The sequence below is a fragment of the Anomaloglossus baeobatrachus genome, chromosome 1 (genome assembly GCF_048569485.1).
Source record: "Anomaloglossus baeobatrachus isolate aAnoBae1 chromosome 1, aAnoBae1.hap1, whole genome shotgun sequence".
Lineage (NCBI taxonomy): Eukaryota > Metazoa > Chordata > Amphibia > Anura > Aromobatidae > Anomaloglossus > Anomaloglossus baeobatrachus.
In genome coordinates this window covers 173,011,816-173,031,818 of record NC_134353.1, presented here as the reverse complement: position 1 = coordinate 173,031,818, position 20,003 = coordinate 173,011,816, and the positions used below count along the sequence as shown (strand labels likewise).

Sequence of the window (20,003 nt, the reverse complement as noted above, 5' to 3'; positions counted from 1 at the left end):
GCCAGGTGGACAGAGCCAAGCGGGGTAATGTGTGCAGGGTGTCAGGTGGACGGAGCCAAGCGGGGTAATGTGTGCAGAGTTCCAGGTGGGTGGAGCCAAGCGGGGTAATGTGTGCGGACTGCAGGTGGGTGGAGCCATGCTGGGTAATGTGTGCAAAGTGCCAGGTGGGCGGAGCCAAGCGGGGAAATGTGTGCAGAGTGCCAGGTGGACGGAGCCAAGCGGGGTAATGTGTGCACAGTGCCAGGTGGGAAGAACCAAGCTGGATAATGTGTGAGGAGTGCAGGTTAGGGGAGCCACGCAGGGTAATTTGTGCAGAGTGCCAGGGGGGTGGAGCCAAGCGGGGTAATGTGTGCAGATTGCAAGGTGGGTGGAGTCAAGCGGGGCCATGTGTTCGGAGTGCCAGGTGGGCGGAACCAAGCGGGGTAACGTGTGAATAGTGCCAGGTCGGCAGAACCAAGCTGGATAATATGTGAGGAGTAAAGGTTATGGGAGCCAAGCAGGGTAATTTGTGCGGACTGCAGGTGGGTGGAGCCAAGCTGGGTAATGTGTGCGGACTGCAGGTGGGTGGAGCCAAGCTGGGTAATGTGTGCAGAGTGCCAGGTGGGTGGAGCCAAGCGGGGTAATGTTTGCAGAGTGTCAGGTAAGTGAAGCCAAGTGGGGCCATGTGTGCGAAGTGCCAGGTGGGCGGAGCCAAGCGGGGTAATGTGTGCAAAGTTCCAGGTGGGTTGAGCCAAGCGGGTAATGTGTGCAGACTCCAAGGTGGGTGGAGCCAAGCGAGGTAATGTGTGCAGAGTGCCAGGTGGACGGAGCCAAGCAGGGTAATATGTGCAGAGTGCCAGGTGGGTGGAGCCAAGCGGGGTAATGTGTGCGGACTGCAGGTGGGTGGAGCCAAGCGGGGTAATGTGTGCAGAGTGCCAGGTGGACAGAGCCAAGCGGGGTAATGTGTGCAGGGTGTCAGGTGGACGGAGCCAAGCGGGGTAATGTGTGCAGAGTTCCAGGTGGGTGGAGCCAAGCGGGGTAATGTGTGCGGACTGCAGGTGGGTGGAGCCATGCTGGGTAATGTGTGCAAAGTGCCAGGTGGGCGGAGCCAAGCGGGGTAATGTGTGCAGAGTGCCAGGTGGACGGAGCCAAGCGGGGTAATGTGTGCACAGTGCCAGGTGGGAAGAACCAAGCTGGATAATGTGTGAGGAGTGCAGGTTAGGGGAGCCACGCAGGGTAATTTGTGCAGAGTGCCAGGGGGGTGGAGTCAAGCGGGGCCATGTGTTCGGAGTGCCAGGTGGGCGGAACCAAGCGGGGTAATGTGTGCAGAGTGCCAGGTGGGCAGAACCAAGCTAGATAATATGTGAGGAGTGCAGGTTAAGGGAGCCAAGCAGGGTAATTTGTGCAGAGTGCCAGGTGGGTTGAGCCAAGCGGGGTAATGTGTGCGGACTGCAGGTGGGTGGAGCCAAGCTGGGTAATGTGTGCAGAGTCCCAGGTGGGTAGAGCCAAGCGAGGTAATGTGTGCAGAGTGCCAGGTGGGTGGAGCCAAGCGGGGCCATGTGTTCGGAGTGCCAGGATGGCGGAACCAAGTAGGGTAATGTGTGCAGAGTCCCAGGTGGGTGGAGCCAAGCGGGGTAATGTGTGCAGAGTGCCAGGTGGGCAGAGCCAAGCGGGGTAATGTGTGCAGAGTGCCAGGTGTGTGGAGCCAAGTGGGGTAATGTGTGCAGAGCGCCAGGTGTGTGGAGCCAAGTGCGGTAATGTGTGCAGAGTGCCAGGTGGGAGGAGCCAAGCGGGGTAACATGTGAATAGTGCCAGGTCGGCAGAACCAAGCTGGATAATATGTGAGGAGTGCAGGTTATGGGAGCCAAGCAGGGTAATTTGTGCAGAGTGCCAGGTGGGTGGAGCCAAGCGGGGTAATGTGTGCGGACTGCAGGTGGGTGGAGCCAAGCTGGGTAATGTGTGCAGAGTGCCAGGTGGGTGGAGCCAAGCGGGGTAATGTTTGCAGAGTGTCAGGTAAGTGAAGCCAAGTGGGGCCATGTGTGCGAAGTGCCAGGTGGGCAAAGCCAAGCGGGGTAATGTGTGCAAAGTTCCAGGTGGGTTGAGCCAAGCGGGTAATGTGTGCAGAGTGCCAGGTTGGCTTAGCCAAGCGGGGCCATGTGTGCGGAGTGCCAGGTGGGTGGAGCCAAGTGGGGTAGTGTGTGCAAAGTCAGAGGTGGGCGGAGCCAAGCAGAGTAATGTGTGCAGACTCCTAGGTGGGCGGAGACAAAGGGGGTAATGTGTGCAGAATCCCGGGTGGGTGGAGCCAAGCGGGGTAATGTGTGCGGAGTGCAGGTGGGTGGAGCCAAGTGGGGTATTGTGTGCAGAGTCCCAGGTGAGTGGAGCCAAGCAGGGTAATGTGTGCAGAGTGACAAGTGGGCGGAGCCAAGCGTGGTAATGTGTGCAGAGTGCCAGGTGGGCAGAACCAAGCTGGATAATATGTGAGGAGTGCAGGTTAGGGGTGCCAAGCAGGGTAATTTGTGCAGAGTGCCAGGTGGGTGGAGCCAAGTGGGGTAATGTGTGCGGACTGCAGGTGGGTGGAGCCAAGCTGGGTAATGTGTGCAGAGTCCCAGGTGGGTGGAGCCAAGCGAGGTAATGTGTGCAGAGTGCAAGGTGGGTGGAGCCAAGCGGGGCCATGTGTTCGGACTGCCAGGTGGGTGGAGCCAAGTGGGGTAATGTGCGCAGTGTGCCAAGTGGGTGGAGCCAAGTGGGGTTATGTGTGCAGAGTGCCAGGTGCGCGGAGCCAAGCGGGGTAATGTGTGCAGAGTGCCAGGTGGACAGAGCCAAGCGGGGTAATGTGGGCATAGTGCTAGGTGGGCGGAACCAAGCGGAGTAATGTGAGAGGAGTGCATTTGGGTGGAGCCAAGCAGGGTAATGTGTGCAGAGTGCCAGGTGGGCGGGTGCCAATCGGGGAATGTATGCAGAGTGCCAGGTGGGCAGAGCTAAGCGGGGTTATGTTTGCAGAGTCCCAGGTGGGTGAAATTAAGCGGGGTAATGTGTGCAGAGTGCCACGTGGGCAGAGCCAAGCGGGGTAATGTGTGCATAGTGCCAGGTGGGTGGAGCCAAGCGGGGTAATGTGTGCAGAGTGCCAGGTGGGCGGATCCAAGCGGGGTAATGTGTGCAGAGTGCCAGGTGGGCAGAGCCAAGCGGGGTAATGTGTGCGTTGCACCAGGTGGGCGGAGCCAACTGGGGTAATGTGTGTGGAGTGCAGTTGGGTGGAGCCAAGCAGAATAATGTGTTTGGATTGCCAGGTGGGTGGAGCCCAGCGGGGTAATGTGTGCGGAGTGCCATGTGGGCGGAGCCAAGCGGGACCATGTGTGCGGAGTGCAAGTGGGCGGAGCCAAGTCGTTTAATGTGTGCAGAGTCCCAGGTAGGTGGAGCCAAGCGGGGTAATGTGTGCGGAGTGCAAGCGGGTGGAGCCTAGTGGGGCCATGTGTGCGGGCGGCGGAGTGCGAAGTGGGTGGAGCCTAGCGGGGCCATGAGTGCAGGCGATGGAGTGCGAAGTGAGTGGAGCTTAGCGGGGCCATGTTGCGCTGAGGACGTCATAGCCGGGGCCTGCTTGACTGGGGACAGGTGAGGTGAGTGTGTGTGTGTGTGTGTGTGTGAGTGTGTGTGTGTGTGTGTGTGTGTGTCTGTGTGTGTGTGTGTGTACATGCCGAGTGCAGGAGGGGGCCGAGCGACCTGAGCGGGGAAGTGTCGGCTCCCTGCACACATAACTAGGATAAATATCGGGTTACTAAACAAAGCGCTTTGCTTGGATACACGATATTTATCTTGGTTACCAGCTTACCGCAGGCTGCCAGCGATGGCTCCCTGCACACTGTAGCTGTAAAAAGCCCTGCTTTTGCTGATAGAACCGTTTTCGAACGTAACTCGAACTATCGAACTTTTACCAAAAAGCTCGAGTTCTAGTTTGATCTGGAACACCCCCCAAAATCACTCAAACCGCGAACTGGAGAACAACGAACCGCGCTCAACTCTACTAAAAACATCAAATGATGCTCTTTCCCTCCCAAGGCCTGCGATGCAGCCAAACAGTACTGTACAGTCTCATATGGGGTATTTAAACATTCAGGAGAAATAATGTAACATACTATGGGGCCTTTTTACATATTTGCCTTGTGAAAATTTTAAATCATGGGTTAAAAATCATTTTAGTTATAAAGATGTATTTTTCTTTTTCATTTCCCAACAATTTAAAATTTTGTGACACACCTGTTGTGTCAATATACTCACAGCACTCCAAAAATGAATGCAATAAGGGATGCAGTTTGTAAAATGGGGTCACTTGTGGGGTATTTCTGCTATTCTGGCACCTCAGGGGTACAGTGAATGTGATATTTTTGTGGTAAAAATATATATTTTCATGGCTCAAGGTTGTAAAGCACAACAAACATCTAGGTGAATTTTTTGAGCAGTCTAATTTCAAAAACGGGGTTACTTGTGGAGGCTTTCCACTGTTAACCCCTTTACGACCGGCCGATTTTCGCTTTCAGTTTTGGTTTTTTTCACCATTCTTCTTCCGAGAGACGTAAATTTTTTATCTTTCAGTCAATATGGTTATGTGAGGGCTCATTTGTTGCAGAACAAGCTGTACTTTTAAATTAAACCATATGTTTTACCATATAGTGTACTGGAAAACGTGAAAAAAATTCCAAATGCGGGAAAAATTGCAAAAAAAGTGCGATAGCACTGTTGTTTTTGTGATATTTTATTCACTGTGTTCAATATACGGTAAAACTGATATATGGGTGTGATGCCTGAGGTGAGTGCGAGTTCGTAGGTAACAAATATGTATAGTCTACTTTTATATAACGAGTTAAAAAAATCAGACATTTGTTCGAAAAAAGTGGCACAGGTTTTACGCCATATTCCGTGACCCGTAGCAGTCTCATTTTTTGGGATCTATGGCGCAGTGATGGCTTATTTGTTGCGTCTCAGTCTGCCATTTTTAACTGTACCATTTTTACGCAGAGGCTACGTTTTCATCGCCTGTTATTGCATTTTGTGCCAAATTTGTGGCGAGCAAAAAACGTAATTTTGGCGTATGGAATTTTGTTGCCGCTACGCTGTTTACTAATCAAATAATTGATTTTATATTTTGATAGATCGGGCATTTCTGAACACGGCGATACCAAATGTGTGTATATTTTTTTTATTTTTTAACCCTTTAATTTTGCAATGGGGCAAAAGTGGGGTGATTTGAACTTTTAGGTTTCTTTATTTTATTTTTTTTTAATTTTTTAAAACTTTTTTTTACTTTTTTTTTTTTTACTAGTCCCCCAAGGGGGCTATATGGATCAGCAATCTGATCAATCTGCCATACCTGCAGATCACAGCTATACAGCTGTAAACAGCAGATATGCTAATTTTCTGCCTCACCCAGCTCTGGGCTGGGTGAAACCGAAAATAAATCATGTGAGCTATATGAGTCATCACATGACCCTGTGCTACCATGACAACCACCGGAAGTCATGTGATCACATCATATGACTTCCGGTATCGGCCGGTGAATAAATGTTTACCGCCGATGCCATTAAAATGGCGCTGTCACATAATGACTGTGCCATTTAACCCCTTCACCCCGGCCACTAAAACACCCTAATGACTGGGTCATTTTTTTGCAATTCTGACCAGTGTCACTTTGACATGTTATAACTCTGGAATGCTTCAACAGATCCTGGCGATTCTGACATTGTTTTTTTCGTGACATATTGTACTTCATGTCAGTGGTAAATTTAGGCCGATATTTTTTGCGTTTATTTGTGAAAATTTAGGAAATTTTGCGAAAATTTTGAAAATTTCGCAATTTTCAAACTTTGAAAATGTATGCCCATAAATCTGAGAGATATGTCATACAAAATAGTTACTAAATAACATTTCCCACTTGTCTACTTTACATCAGCGCAATTTTTGAAACAAATTTTTTTTCCGTTAGAAGTGGTCAAATTTCATCAGCAATTTCTCATTTTTCCAACAAAATTTACAAAAGAATTTTTTATAGGGACCACATCACATTTGAGGTGACTTTGAGAGGCCTAGGTGACAGGAAATACCCAAAATTGACCCCATTCTAAAAACTGCACCCCTCACACTGCTCAAAACCACATCCAAGAAGTTTATTAACCCTTTAGGAGCTTCACAGCAACCAAAGCAATGTGGAAGGAAAAAAAATGAAAATTTTACTTTTTAACACAAAAATGTTACTTTAGCCATAAAATTTTCATTTTCACAAGAAAGAAAAGAGAAAGTGCACCCTACAATTTATTGTGCATTTTCTCCTGAGTACGCTGATACCCCATATGTGGTAAAAATCAATTGTTTGGGTGCACGGCAGAAGTTGAAAGGGAAGGAGCACCATTTGAATTTTTGAATGCAAAATTAGCTGCACTCATTAGCGGACATCATGTCGGGTTTGAAGACCCCCTGAGGTGCCTAAACAATGGCGCTTCCCCACAAGTGACCCCATTTTGGAAACTAGAGCCCTCAAATAATTTTTCTAGATATTTGGTGAGCACTTTGAACCCCTGGGGGCTTCACAGAAGTTTATAACGTTGTGCCGTGAAAAGAAAAAAAAAATGTTACCACAAAACTGTTGCTTCAACTAGGTAGCTTTTTTTTCACAAGTGTATCAGGAAAAAATGCACCATAAAATGTATTGTGCATTTTCTCCTGACTACGCAGATACCACATATGTGGTGGAAATCAAATGTTTGGGCACACGGCCGGGCTCGGAAGGCAAGGAGCGCCATTTAAATTTTTGAGTGCAAAATTAGCTGCACTCATTAGCGGACGCCATGTCGGGTTTGAAGACCCCCTGAGGAACCTAAACAATGCAGCTACCTGACAAGTGACCTCATTTTGGAAAATAGAGCCCTCAAATTTTTTTCAAGATGTTTGGTGAGCACTTTGAACCCCTGGGGGCTTCACAGAAGTTTATAACGTTGAGCCGTGAAAAGAAAAAAAAAATTTAACACAAAATTCTTGCTTCAACTAGGTAGCTTTTTTTTCACAAGGGTATCAGTAAAAAATGCACCATAAAATGTATTGTGCATTTTCTCCTGAGTACGCAGATATCCCATATGTGGTGGAAATCAAATGTTTAGGCACATGGCAGGTCTCGGAAGGCAAAGAGCGATATTTGAATTTTTGAGTGCAAAATAAGTGGCACTCATTAGCGGACGCCATGTCGGGTTGGAAGACCCCATGAAGTACCTAAACAATAGAGCTCCCCCAAAAGTGACCTCATTTTGGAAACTAGAGCCCTCAAATAATTTTTCTAGATGTTAAGTGTGCACTTTGAACACCTGGGTACTTCACAGAAGTTTATAACGTTGAGCCGTGAAAAGAGAAAAAACATTTTATCACTAAACTGTTGCTTCAACTAGGTAGCTTTTTTTTCACAAGGGTATCAGGGTATCATTTTTTCCTGAGTACGACGATACCTCATATGTGGTGGAAAGTAATTGTTTGGGCGCATGGCGGGGCTCAGAAGAGAAAGAGCACCATTTGACAGCAAAATTGGTTGGAATCATTAGCTGATGTAATGTTTTATTTGGAGACCCCCCTGAGGTGCCTAAACAATGGAACTCCCCCACAAGTGAACCCATTTTGGAAACTAGACCCCTCAAGGAATTTATCTAGATGTTTAGCGAGCCCCAAGGGGCTCCACAAAAGTTTATAATGTTGAGCCATGAATACAATTTTTTTTTTTCACCACAAAACTGTTACTTGAACCAGGTAGCTTTTTTTTCACAAGGGTATCAGGAAAAAATGTACCATAAAACATATTGTTCAATTTCTCCTGAGTACGGAGATACCTCATATGTGGTAGAAAGAAATTGTTTGGGCGCATGGCGGGGCTCAGAAGAGAAGGTGCACCATTTGACAGCAAAATTGGTTGGAATCATTAGCGGACGCCATGTCACGTTTGGAGACCCCCTATGGTGCCTAAACAGTGGAGCTTCCCCACAAGTGACCCCATTTTGGAAACTAGACCCCTCATGGAATTTATCTAGATGTTTGGTGAGCCCCTTGCATCCCCAGGGGCTCCACCGAAGTTGATAAGGTTAAACCGTGAATTTTTTTCTTTTTACCACAAAATTTTTGCATCAACCAGGTAGCTTTTTTTTTTACAACGGTATCAGGAAAACATGCACCATAAAATGTATTGTGCAATTTTTCCTGAGTACGCAGATACCTCATATGTGGTGGAAATAAATTGTTTGGGCGCATGGCGGGGCTCAGAAGAGAAGGAACGCCATTTGACTTTTCAAATGCACAGATGCGGTGCACTGATCGGCCGCTGCAGGACGAACGTTCAGATGAGATATAAAAAGTGTTAGGGATACGGAAAAAAAAGTCACCTCAAAAATTGAGCAGGGATGCCGATCCGTTATGTGCATCCCTGATCAGCGCTTGGCGGGACGCACGGACAAATGTGATACAAAACGCGTTGCAGATACGGAAAAAAGTCACGCCAAAAATTGACCACGGATGCAGATCCGTTATGTGCATCCCTGATCAGCACTTGGCGGGACGTACGGACAGATGCGATACAAAAAGCATCGGGGATACGGAAAAAATAAAAAAGTCAACTACAGTATTTTTTACAGAATATTGTAAGGGTCGGCCCAGTGCCACACATGAGTGCGATGCACGAGTATCACATCGCATCATCCGGCACGGTCGCTCTCTTCCAGACAGGAGTGTGCGGATGTGCTGGATGAAGCAATGCAAGATTCGTGCATCGCTGTCACATGTGGCACTTGCCTAAAGGGTGCTTTACACGCTGTGACATCGCTAGCGATGTCGTGCGCGATAGCACCCACCCCCATCGTTTGTGCAACTTTTGGTGGCAAATATTATCGCTACAGCAGCGTCACACTCACATACCTTTTCAGCGACGTCACTGTGACCGCCAAACAATCCCGCCTTCAAGGGGGAGGTGTGTTCGGCGTCATAGCGACGTCACTGTGGCGTCACTAAGCGGCCTCCCAATAGCAGAGGAGGGGCGGAGATGAGCGGGCAGAATATCCCACCCACCTCCTTCCTTCCTCATTGCCAGTGGACGCAAGTAGGGAGATGTTCGTCGTTCCTGCGGCGTCACACATAGCAATGTGTGACACCGCAGGAACAACGAACAACCAGCGGCATGCACCACTAACGATATTTGGAAAAGGAGCGACGTGTCAACGATCAACGATTTTTGACGTTTTTGCGATTGTTAATCGTCGCTCCTTGGTGCCACACGCTGCGATGTGACTAACGGTGCCGGATGTGCGTCACTAAAGACGCGACCCCAACGATATATCGTTAGCGATGTCGCAGCGTGTAAAGCACCCTTTAGTGTCAGTTGCAGGCGCTCATTTTTTTTTTTACTGATGTCCGTATTTTTTATTTCGCCAAACTAATAATTTTTTGTATGGGGGACCTAGTTTCCAAAATTGGGTCACATGTGGGGGAGCTCCACTGTTTCTGCACATAAGGGGATCTCCAAACGCAACATGGTGCGGCTAACGATTCCAGCTAATTTTCCATTTAAAAAGTCAAATGATGCTCCTACACTCTGGAGCTCTGCCGTGCACCCAAACATTGTTTTTCTGATACATATGAGAAATCAGCGTACTCAGCACAAATTGCCCAACAAATCTTGCAGTGCATTTTATCCTTTTAACCTTGTAAAAATTAAAAAATTTAGCCTAAAATAACAATTTTATGAAAAAAAGCACTTTTTTGTTTTATGGCTCAATGTATGAAGCACGTGAGGTTACAAAGTGCTCATTACCCATCTAGGTTTATGCCATGGGGGTCTAGTTACTTAGACACCTCAGGGGTTCTCCAAACGCAAAATGGCATCCACTAATAATTCCAACCAATGTTGCTGTTAAATAGGGCTCCTTCTCTTCTGAGCCATGCCATGCTTCCAAACAATTACTTTCCACCACATATGAGGTATCTGTACTCAAGACTAATTGCACAACAAGTTTTATGGTGCATTTTTTCCTGATACCCTTGTGAAAAAAAAGCTACCTGATTGAAAAAACAATTTCGTGGTAAAGAAATATATATATTTTCACGGCTGAACATTATAAACTTATGTGAAGCCTCCAGGGGTTCAAAGTGCTCACTAAACATCTAGATAAATTCCATGAGGGGTCTAGTTTCCAAAATGGGGTCACTTGTGGGGGAGATTTATTGTTTAGGCACCTCAGGGGGTCTTCAAATGCAACATGAGGCTCCTTCCTTTCCTAGCTCTGCTGTGCGCCCAAACAATTAATTTTCACCACTTGTGAGATATCGGTGTACTCAGGAGAAATTGCACAATTAATTTTATGGTGCATTTTTTCCGGATACCCTTGTGAAAATGTTACATTTTATGGCTAAAATAACATTTTAGTGTAAAAGAATAAAATTTTAATTTTTTCCTTCCATATTGCTTTGGTTGCTGTGAAGCTCCTAAAGGGTTAATAAACTTCTTGGATGTGGTTTTGAGCAGAGTGAGAGGTTCAGATTTTAGAATAGGGTCACTTTTGGGTATTTTCTGTCGTCTAGGTTTCTCAAATCACTTCAAATGTGATGTGGTACCTAAAAAATGTTTTTTATAAATTTTCTGGGAAAAAGGAAAAATTGCTGATGAACTTTGAAGCCTTGTAACTTCCTAACGAAAAAAAAAATTGTTTCAAAAATTGCACTGGTGTAAAGTAGACATGTGGGAAATAATATTTATTAACTATTTTGTGTGACATTTCTCTCAGATTTATGAGCATAAAATTTCAAATTTTAAAAATTGCAAAATTTTCGCAGAATTTCCAAAATTTTCACAAATAAACGCAAAACATATCTGCCTAAATTTACCAGTGACACGAAGTACTATATGTCACAAAACAATTGTCAGAATCACCAGGATCCGTTGAAGCGTTCAAGAGTTATAACCTCATAAAGTGACACTTGTGAAAATTGCTAAACTATTTTTTTGGGATCTTTAAGGGGAAAACAGGCTGGGGATTATAGGGATAAAAATTTGAAGTTTGAATATTGCAAACTTCTCAAAATGTTTGCCAAATGTACAAATAAAAGCAAAAAAATGTATTTTTCAACTATTTTGGTTCTTAAGTCCTTAGAAATTTTCTTCTCCTATTTCTGTTTGTCATACTTAATATGGCACACACAAGCACGAAATTTATAGATTAAGTCAACTTGTCACATTTTTATCTGGTTTCAGGTGTAATTTTCATATTGCCCACACCTGTTACTTGCCACAGGTGAGTTTAAACAAGCATCAAATCCTTGAAAAATACCATAGTATTTTGTTTTATAAGATGCACTGGATTATAAAATGCACCACAAACTTAGAGGAAGGAAAAAATATATTTTAATGTTAAAATAAGGGTCAGTCATTTTCCTACTGTGCCTTATCATAGATCACCAGGTGGAGTGACGTGGTGGAGCGGCTTAGGAGTGTCACAGGAAGCTAGGTAGGTGATGCTGCGGGCTCAGAGGAGAAGGTGTCATGGCTAAGGAGGGTCAGTGGATGGAGTATCGAGCATACTGCGGGGTCAGGGTATTGCGGCGGGTGCCATTTATCTGCCAGCACACTGCGGGCTCCATTGAAATGCTGACTGTTGATGCAATGAACTTCAAGAAAAAGGCCACAGAGGCAGCACTTGTGCTGATTGGCCTTCACGGACATTTTCTTGAAGTTTATCTCATCAACAGCTGGCAGTTCAATGGAGCCCTCAGCACACTGGTAGATTAATGGTGCTCAGCGCCATGATACCCCCAAGCCTGCGGTGTTGCAGACTCTCTGTGCTGTGACCCTCCTGAGCACTCCACTGCAATGATACCGTCTCCTGTGAGCCTTCAATATCACCGACCCTGCCTCCTGTGACACCACTCCACCACTGCTACCCAAGTAATCCATATCTGGATTATAAGAAGCATCCCCATCTCCCCCCCAGTTTTGGGGGGAAAAGTGCGCCTTTTAATCCTGAAAATACTGTAGTTATTTACATAAAATTTTTGAAAGGTGCCAACAATTTTGTACCACCCGTTTTGGGGGTTTTGTGTGAAATTTTTTTCAATTTTCCTTTTCTTTCTTTGTTTTTTTAGTTCTTCCAATATACACAATGGAGATGAATGTGTATGACAAAATGTGTAATTGCAGTAATTTTCTAGGAGAAAGACTTAATGTCCTGGAAAAATTTTAAGGATGCCAACATTTTCAGCCATGATAGTATTTTTAAGGCAATTGAAGGTTTTTTTTAATTATGTGATTTGTGTCAATTTATTAAGCAGAAATGACATTTGTTAGGAATATTTGCAAGGCTGGCACATTTAAATTACAAATGTTTTTACATCTCTAGTACTGTTTATATATGTGTATTTTTATGTTTATTATCTTTAAATGTTATTTTACCAGTTATTTTAACAGTTGCTGATCCATAATTTTTCCCTTTTTATGTAATATTTATTAATTATCGCAAACAAAATCAGCTACAGTTAAGGGAAAAATAGAGAATGAGCAAAAAATTAGCTATAATTTTTCCAGAGGCAACACTATGAGCTGTTTCTGAAATTGCAGTATATCCACTTTGAAATAGAAGAGGCTAACCCATAATACCAAGAAAATCCAGTAAGAAGGGTGTTCCTATTTCTGAATAACAAAAAAAATCAAGCTTCCTCTTTAAGGAAAAAATCTGGAAAAACCTGAATGTACCATTGTAATTTTTAACTAGAGGTTTCCTTGTAGAAAAACTGTTATGTATTCTAAATTGTAAGAATAATCCTCAGTATCTTTACGCATCTGCAGTAACAAGAATCCAGGCCACCTGGTGACATTACAAGTTTTGTAATCTCTTTGTAAAGCCAGAATTTTTACCAGCTTTAAGATGAAAGTGTTTATAATGTTGTAGAATGTGTTGGTGCTAAATACATTTTGATTCATAATTAGGGATGGGCGAACCCAAACTTTAATGTTCGGGGTCCGTAACGAACACATAGTGTTTGTGCATACGACCCCAAACACGAGCTTTCTGGGATGTTCGTGTTACAGTTCGTGTTACAATTTGGGTCCAGGGGCTGTTGAAAAAAGCATATTATTAAAAAAAACATTATGATCATACTTACAGGTCCCACGATGCGTCCTGTGTCTCCAAGCGATTCTGCTTCCACGTCTGTCTGATCATTGTTTTTCCCCCAGTAAGCACCTCTGGCTAAAAGGACCTGCTGTGACCGTGACGTCATACCTATATGATCAGTCATGTGTGAATGCAGTATTACCTCATTCACTACAGACTGGTCACGTGAGTATGATGTCATCAAAGGTCCTGGTGTGCCGTGATGCGAGTGTCATCGCATCATGGCACACAATCTCCCGATGAGAGCGGGTCAGCTGCATGTATTTACATGCAGCTGAGGCGCTCCTGTCCTGAGAGAGGGGTGATGCAATGCGAAATGCAAGTGCAATCATCCCCTCACTGTCATCCTGCTACATCGCGATGTAGCAGATCTGACATAACTATCTGTGCTTCTCACTATGTATAGTATGTGTCTGTGCACAGTGATGAAGCAGAGTTGACTTTGCTCTTTGCTTCTCACTATTTATAGACGCTGTCTGTGCACAGTGATGAAGCAGAGTTGACATTGCTGTCCCAGTGGATAAAGTCGGACTAAAGATTTTTTTATAATACAGATGGAGTCTCTAAATGTTTTTTTTTGTTTTATTTCTAATAAAAAATGTTCTCTGTGTTGTTTTTGTTTTTACTGTTTCCTAGAAATGAATGGTGGCCATGTCTAATTTGGCGAGACACAATGATCTTCGGGCTTAGTACCATCTGAGAATACAAACCTGGTATTAACCCCTTTATTACCCAGTGAGCAACCGCCATCATGGCCGCTGGATGAGCCTGTTATAGCACCTGGTAATTGTGCTAAGAAAGAATGCGCCATTTCCAGGGGCGGCTGCGGGCTGCCAAGAATCCCAGCCCCCAGCTGCCTGGCTTTACCTGACTGGCGATCAAAATACGGCGGGAGCCAACGCATTTTTTTTTATTATTTTTTTAAATAAAACAAATTAATCAGCTTCCCTTTATTTTGATCACCAATCAAGGTAAATCAGGCAGATGGTGGTGGCAGCCCTTAGCCATCTGCTTTATCTGTGCAGAGAATGAAAAATACCGCAGAGCGCTATGTCATTTTTTTTAATTATTTATTTATCTTTACAGTACTGTGACGTCAGGCAATCAAAATACAGGGAAGCCCATTTTTTTTTTAGTTATTTCAAATAAATAATTAAAAAAAATATGTGTGGGCTCCCGCTACATTTTCTATTGCTAGCTAAGGGTAATCCAAGGAGCTACTGGCTGCTAACCCCCACTACTTGGTGTTACCTTTACTAGCAATAAAAAATCCAGGAAAGCCTAAAAACTAAAAATAAATAGTGCGGGCTTTGCCATATTTTTGTATGCTAACCAGGCACAGCAGGTAGGTACGGCCTGCCCCCAACCTACAGCTGCCTATTTGTACCTGGCTGGAAACCAAAAATATAGGGAAGCCCTTTTTTTAAATATTTAATGAATTTCATGAAATAATTAAAAAAAACGACATGGGCTTTACCCAATTTTTATGTCCAGCCAGGTAAAGCAAGGCAGCTGGGGATTGGAATCTGCAGTGCAGGTTGGCCCTACTGCTGCAAATTGCAGTCTGCACTTGCCCCAGAAAATGGCGCTTTCATAGAATCGCCATCTTCTGGTGCTGTATCCAACTCTTCCAGCGGGTCTGGTGCCGGGTGGCACGCTGGGTAATAAAGGGTTATTACCAGCTTTGTTTCACCAGCTGCTATTAAGCCCGAGAATCTTAATGTCAGGCAAGTTTGACCCGGCCATTAAGAATCTCCAATAACGGGTTAAAAAAAAACACAACACAGAGAAAAAATACTTTATTAGAAATAAATACACACACACACACACACTTAGAGAATCCATCTCTATTACTCCCTCTCACCCCTCCATAATCCTGGTCTTCTGATTTTTTTCTCCTTCAACACATGCAGCTCTGCTATATCAGAAAGCACAGGGGAGGAAGAACGCTTCTGCTCCCTTGTGCTGTGTAATCACTCATTGCGTGAGCAGAAGCTGCAGTTTGGTAAGCGGTGACATCACCGCTGCCACCATTGCCATAGTAACCTGACGGGTGGGTTACTATAGCAACGGTGATCTCCGATCACCTGATTTGTGGTGTCGCTATTCATCACCGGCTGTGACAGCCAATCCCTGCATGTGGGCTGACTCTGTTAAGAGTGCCCACATGCAGAGACAGGGAGCTGACCATGTGCGCGAGCATCTCACCGGTACACGGCACTCGCCGAGTATACTGATTATTGAGATGCTTGGGCGAACTACATCATGGGAGTGTCATGACAGTTGGAAGAATAGCAAATGAAAGCCATCCATCCATGCAAAATTCTAGAGGTGTATATCCAGGTAAAGTATTGAAGTACATAAGTCAACTCAACAAACACGGCAGTGAAGGTGACTAATATGCTCTGTTATAGTGAGATCATAAATATCCATGCAAGCACTGTGCAAAGCACTGTACACGAGTCTCAGTGTGCACCAGCATTGGGAACATATAGAAGAGATCTAAGATTAGATTTTGGTCAAGTCATGCTTGAATCTGATCTAGAGCATGTCTAGAAGCATTCAGGCAGTGCTGAGGCCAAAGGTGGATATTCAAAATACTAACAAAATAATACAAATTAAATTTTAGATTTTTAGGAGCAAAACGATAACAATGCAGGGAAATGACAATAATCTGTATTACTATTAACATGCTTAAAGGAGTTGTCCGACATAAACTCCAAAAATGTTTTAAGCTAATCTGTGCTTTATTGTCATATAAAACACCCCTACATTTTTTTTTTTGTTTTCTAACTTTTGTTCCTCTTGAATTATCCCTTTATTCTCTGCAGTTCTTTGTTTACATGCAGCTCAACCAAACAAGACATCTTCCTATGCCAAACCTCACAGTCAGAGCTGGCACCGCCTAGCCTCACTGTCCAGCCCCACCCTCTGCCCACCATCTGCACACTCATTCCCTGTCAGTATTTTCTCCCAGCACATGACAGATAAATGAATACCATGTAATGAAGACTATATATAGCTCCCAATGGGAGTCTATAGGATATATAAACACATACACAAATACTGACATGCACCCACCCACACACACCTAGAGATATATAATATATATAATCCCCCCTCCTGGAATCTGTCTCCTCTGCCCCTCCAGCACCCCCTTCCCCCACTCTGCATCTCACCTGTGCACTTCTTCTCTCTCCCTGCACTCTGCTGCCCCCCGCTCTGTATCTCACCCGTTCACTGTCTTCCCTCCTCCTGCACTCTCTTCTCTGCTGCCCTCCTCCCCCACCTTGTCTCTCACCCGTGCACTATCTTCTCTCCCCTGCACTTTTTCTCTGCTGCCTTCCCTCCCCCTGCTCTGTCTCTCACCCGTGCACTTTGTTCTCTCCCCCTGCACTCTCTTCTCTGCTGCCACACCACTCTGTCTCTCACCTGTGCACTGTCTTCTCTTCTTCTCTCCCCCTGCACTCTCTTCTCTGCCTCCACCCGCTCTGTCTCTCACCCATGTACTCTGCTCTCTCCCCATGCAGTCTGTTCTCTCCCCCTGTACGCTGTTCTCTGCCCCCCCTCTCTCACCTCTGCTTTGTCTTCTCCTCCATGCTGTGATGAGTGCAGCCTGCTTACATCTAGGTGATGCAGAGCTCAGTGCTGTTGTTTGCTGGTGTCAGGTAACCCCCCTGGTCTCTGCTCCTGGCTGTATTCAAAAGCCAGGAGCGCTGGAGGCTTTGTTCATCACAGTGTGAGGAGACAGCACACGGGGGAAGGGGCACACAGTTACCCAGGTCCCATACATCACAATGAGCTGTGGCAAACAGCGCTGACGGTGTCCTAGACAGAGAGGGTAACCTTGTTTGTCCAGGACCCGTCCCCATACATAGCACAGATAGCAGCGCACAGGGAGTGGGGGAGGATGAGAGGGTCGGGGCCCATCGCACTGTACCTGTTCACCTGCAGGACGGCAATATGACATCGGCCGTGATACCCGTCAACAAGGTCCAGCCCCTGTTGATGTATTATCACAGGAAGCAACAAAATCATGACAGGAGCGGTCACATGGCCACTCTGAGCCGGGGGAGAGGGGCTGACATCAGGGCAGGTAGGTAGTTGCTGTCTACTCACCTGCCCCAATGTAGCCCAATAGTGAAATAACAAAAAATAAGTAAAATAAGCTGGTTAACCACTTTAATAGTTGCAAGTCAAAATTATGAATGAGATAGCCAAGATGAGTGTCTATAAAATTAAGGTAGTCTCACGCTTCAAGCTGTAATAAATAGTGAGATATAGAGCATGAAAGTCAAAAGTTTAAAACATTGCTACCTTTTGCTCCTCACTGTAATGTATATAAAACTATATAATTATAATTCTACTCAGTTTTGTTTGATAAATATGTCATCTAAACTTATTTTTCTTTTGTCCGTAGGATAAAACGTTGTTTCATCCTGTAAGCAACAGTTGTGTTGATTGTAATCCAGCTGAAAAAAAATTATTCATGAACAGATGTGACCCTTTGTCTGAAACACAGCAGTGGATTTTTGAACACATAAATATGACAATACTACAGAAATTCAACATTTATAATAACTCTTAAATGTCAATTGAACTGAAATCACTTAAAGTTGATTACAATTCGGCTACAGGAGTCAACCATTTTGATTTCTAAGATGCCATCTTCTCTTTCTGAAGATACTGTTGAAATATGCCATGCAAAGGCAAGTACTGCAAAATGTCATCATATCCAAAGAACAAGGATAAAATTGAGAACTGATGCAGCTGCTGCGAATTTAATTAAACTTTCCTTGCTGGTTCAAGGGTAGAAATAACCTTTGGAATAATAGTCTATGCTATCACAGTGAAATGCATTTTTAATCTTACTCAGGACACTTCCTGCTGTAGTGTATAGCTGTAAATGGCAATTAGGGGTAATGATGATCTTCCGTTTTTTTCCACTTTGGGGACTGGTAGATGAGAATGGACTGCATGATAAAACATGAGTCTTTTAAAGCACCATGTTTCTTAGGTTGTGGATTTTTTTCTTTCTTAAAACTTTGAGGTTAACAGGTTTAACTCTCTTATATCTGCAAATGCTTTTGGAAAGCACCTCTATACCTCTCCCACCTGAAAATGGTACCTGAAACTACAGCGACAATACACATGGAAAAGAGAATTTTAGGTGAAGCATGTAATGGACAATAAGGTGATGAAATAATTAATTTCTTCTTAAATCTGAAAGCATTTCTTTTTTCAATTTTTATTAAAACAAAAATAGAATAAAATAATATTGTACAATATATAGTGTTCTTATTGTGCTGGACACACCAAGAGCAATACTGCAGCTCCAGAATACAGGGGATGGGGCACTTGAAGCAACATATACAGGAGGCTTGTGGTACCATTTTTTCTGCGGTATGTCAAGAGTGGGAGAAGAGAATAGCATTGACAATTCAACACAATGGGCAGCACTTTGAGCACATCTTTTAGTGGGTTACTGTTGTTGTTCCATGACACAAATGTGTCAATAACTCGATAATGAATAAAGCTACATTAAAAATGAGCACACCATTATTTTTTCTGTGCAATACTCTAAATGTTTGATGTGTCACATAACCCCCTTCACATTGAAAAAATGTAAGTTAAATTCAAAATGGCGGCTTTGCAGATGGCCGCCATGGGCATCACCTGGCCTCAAATGTTTGGCCATCCCATGTACTAATATGCCACAAATGGTAAGGTGATATAAGCAACCACTTCTATTTTATCAAGGTGTATCTATACTTATGGCCCACCCTGTTGTGAATGTCATCCGAGTGAGTGGTGGTGTGGAGCTCCCACTGGTGGCCAAAAATGGTAGTGAAGCTGAAGTCTGAGTCTGTGACCCAGACAGGTGTTGGAGTCAATTGGGAATCCAGGAAATCCTATTGCAAATAAGCCTAGTGTATTTAGGAGAACATTTTCTGCCTGGCGGCTGCCAGTGATAATGCTTTCTGCCTGCTTCTGAAGATATCTGGGAGTTTTCCCCTTCAGTTTCTCAAATTTCTTCTGTGACTGAATCTACTTCAGATAAGTTTTCTAGTTTCTGTGCTTAATTGCTGAAATTGCACTTAAGGGTGTTTCTTCTTATTCCATTTGGTTCTGCATTTGGTTTCTTGTATGTGAGCATCTGTCTTTCTGCTTCTTTGAGCAGGGCAGTTACTCAAGAAAGAAAGGGAGCTTGCTCCCTGTTCATGTTTGGATTATTTGTACTTGAATATTATTTGTTCTGTGATTTTGTTCCTTTCCATTATATCTGCAGTTCTGTCTAAAGTGTCAGGCGCAAGAGTACCTGATATAGTGGAGGAGAGACCATGTAGTCTCAGTATTTTTTATTATCAGGAGTTTGGTATTTTTTGCAGGGTTTTTTGCTAGCCGCAATCAGTTATCTGTCCTGTCCTGTTGTATATAGTAAGTCGGGCCTCACCTTTCCTAATCTATATTTTCTATCTGTGTATTGTGTTTTCTTAAATCACCATTGGTACATGTTGAGGGCTTGCTATTTCTTTGGGGACTGCTCTGAGGCAAGTTAGGATTCCTCATTATTATCTTTGAGGTGTAGCATGTTTCTCAGGCAGTGCCGAGGTGTTTAGGTGTGTTAGGAATATCCCACTGCTACTTCTATTGTCTGATAGATAGGGGATTGCAGTCAGCTCAGTTTCCAACGACTCTTGTGGTGTTCTTTTTTCTTGATTAATGGGATTTTTTATGATCTTCCACGGTTACCAAATCATAACAGTATCACCAGCCAAACAAAAAAAAGGTACTCAAAAGAAGGATTTTTTTTTTTATTCTTTATATTTTTGCTCTTATTATTTGGGT

At 44.2% G+C, this 20,003-nt stretch overlaps 1 protein-coding gene across 1 annotated transcript in view; it reads left to right on the top strand.

Annotated features, from left to right (window-relative positions):
• The window catches only part of GALNTL6 (polypeptide N-acetylgalactosaminyltransferase like 6), a 2,628,190-nt gene extending 2,609,748 nt beyond the window's left edge, over positions 1-18,442 (top strand). The window contains exon 12 of the mRNA XM_075347205.1: positions 17,575-18,442. Coding sequence (XP_075203320.1) covers positions 17,575-17,742 — 168 coding nt within the window. The 3' untranslated portion in view covers positions 17,743-18,442. The remainder of the gene's footprint in view (positions 1-17,574) is intronic.
• The last annotated feature ends 1,561 nt before the right edge of the window (positions 18,443-20,003 follow it).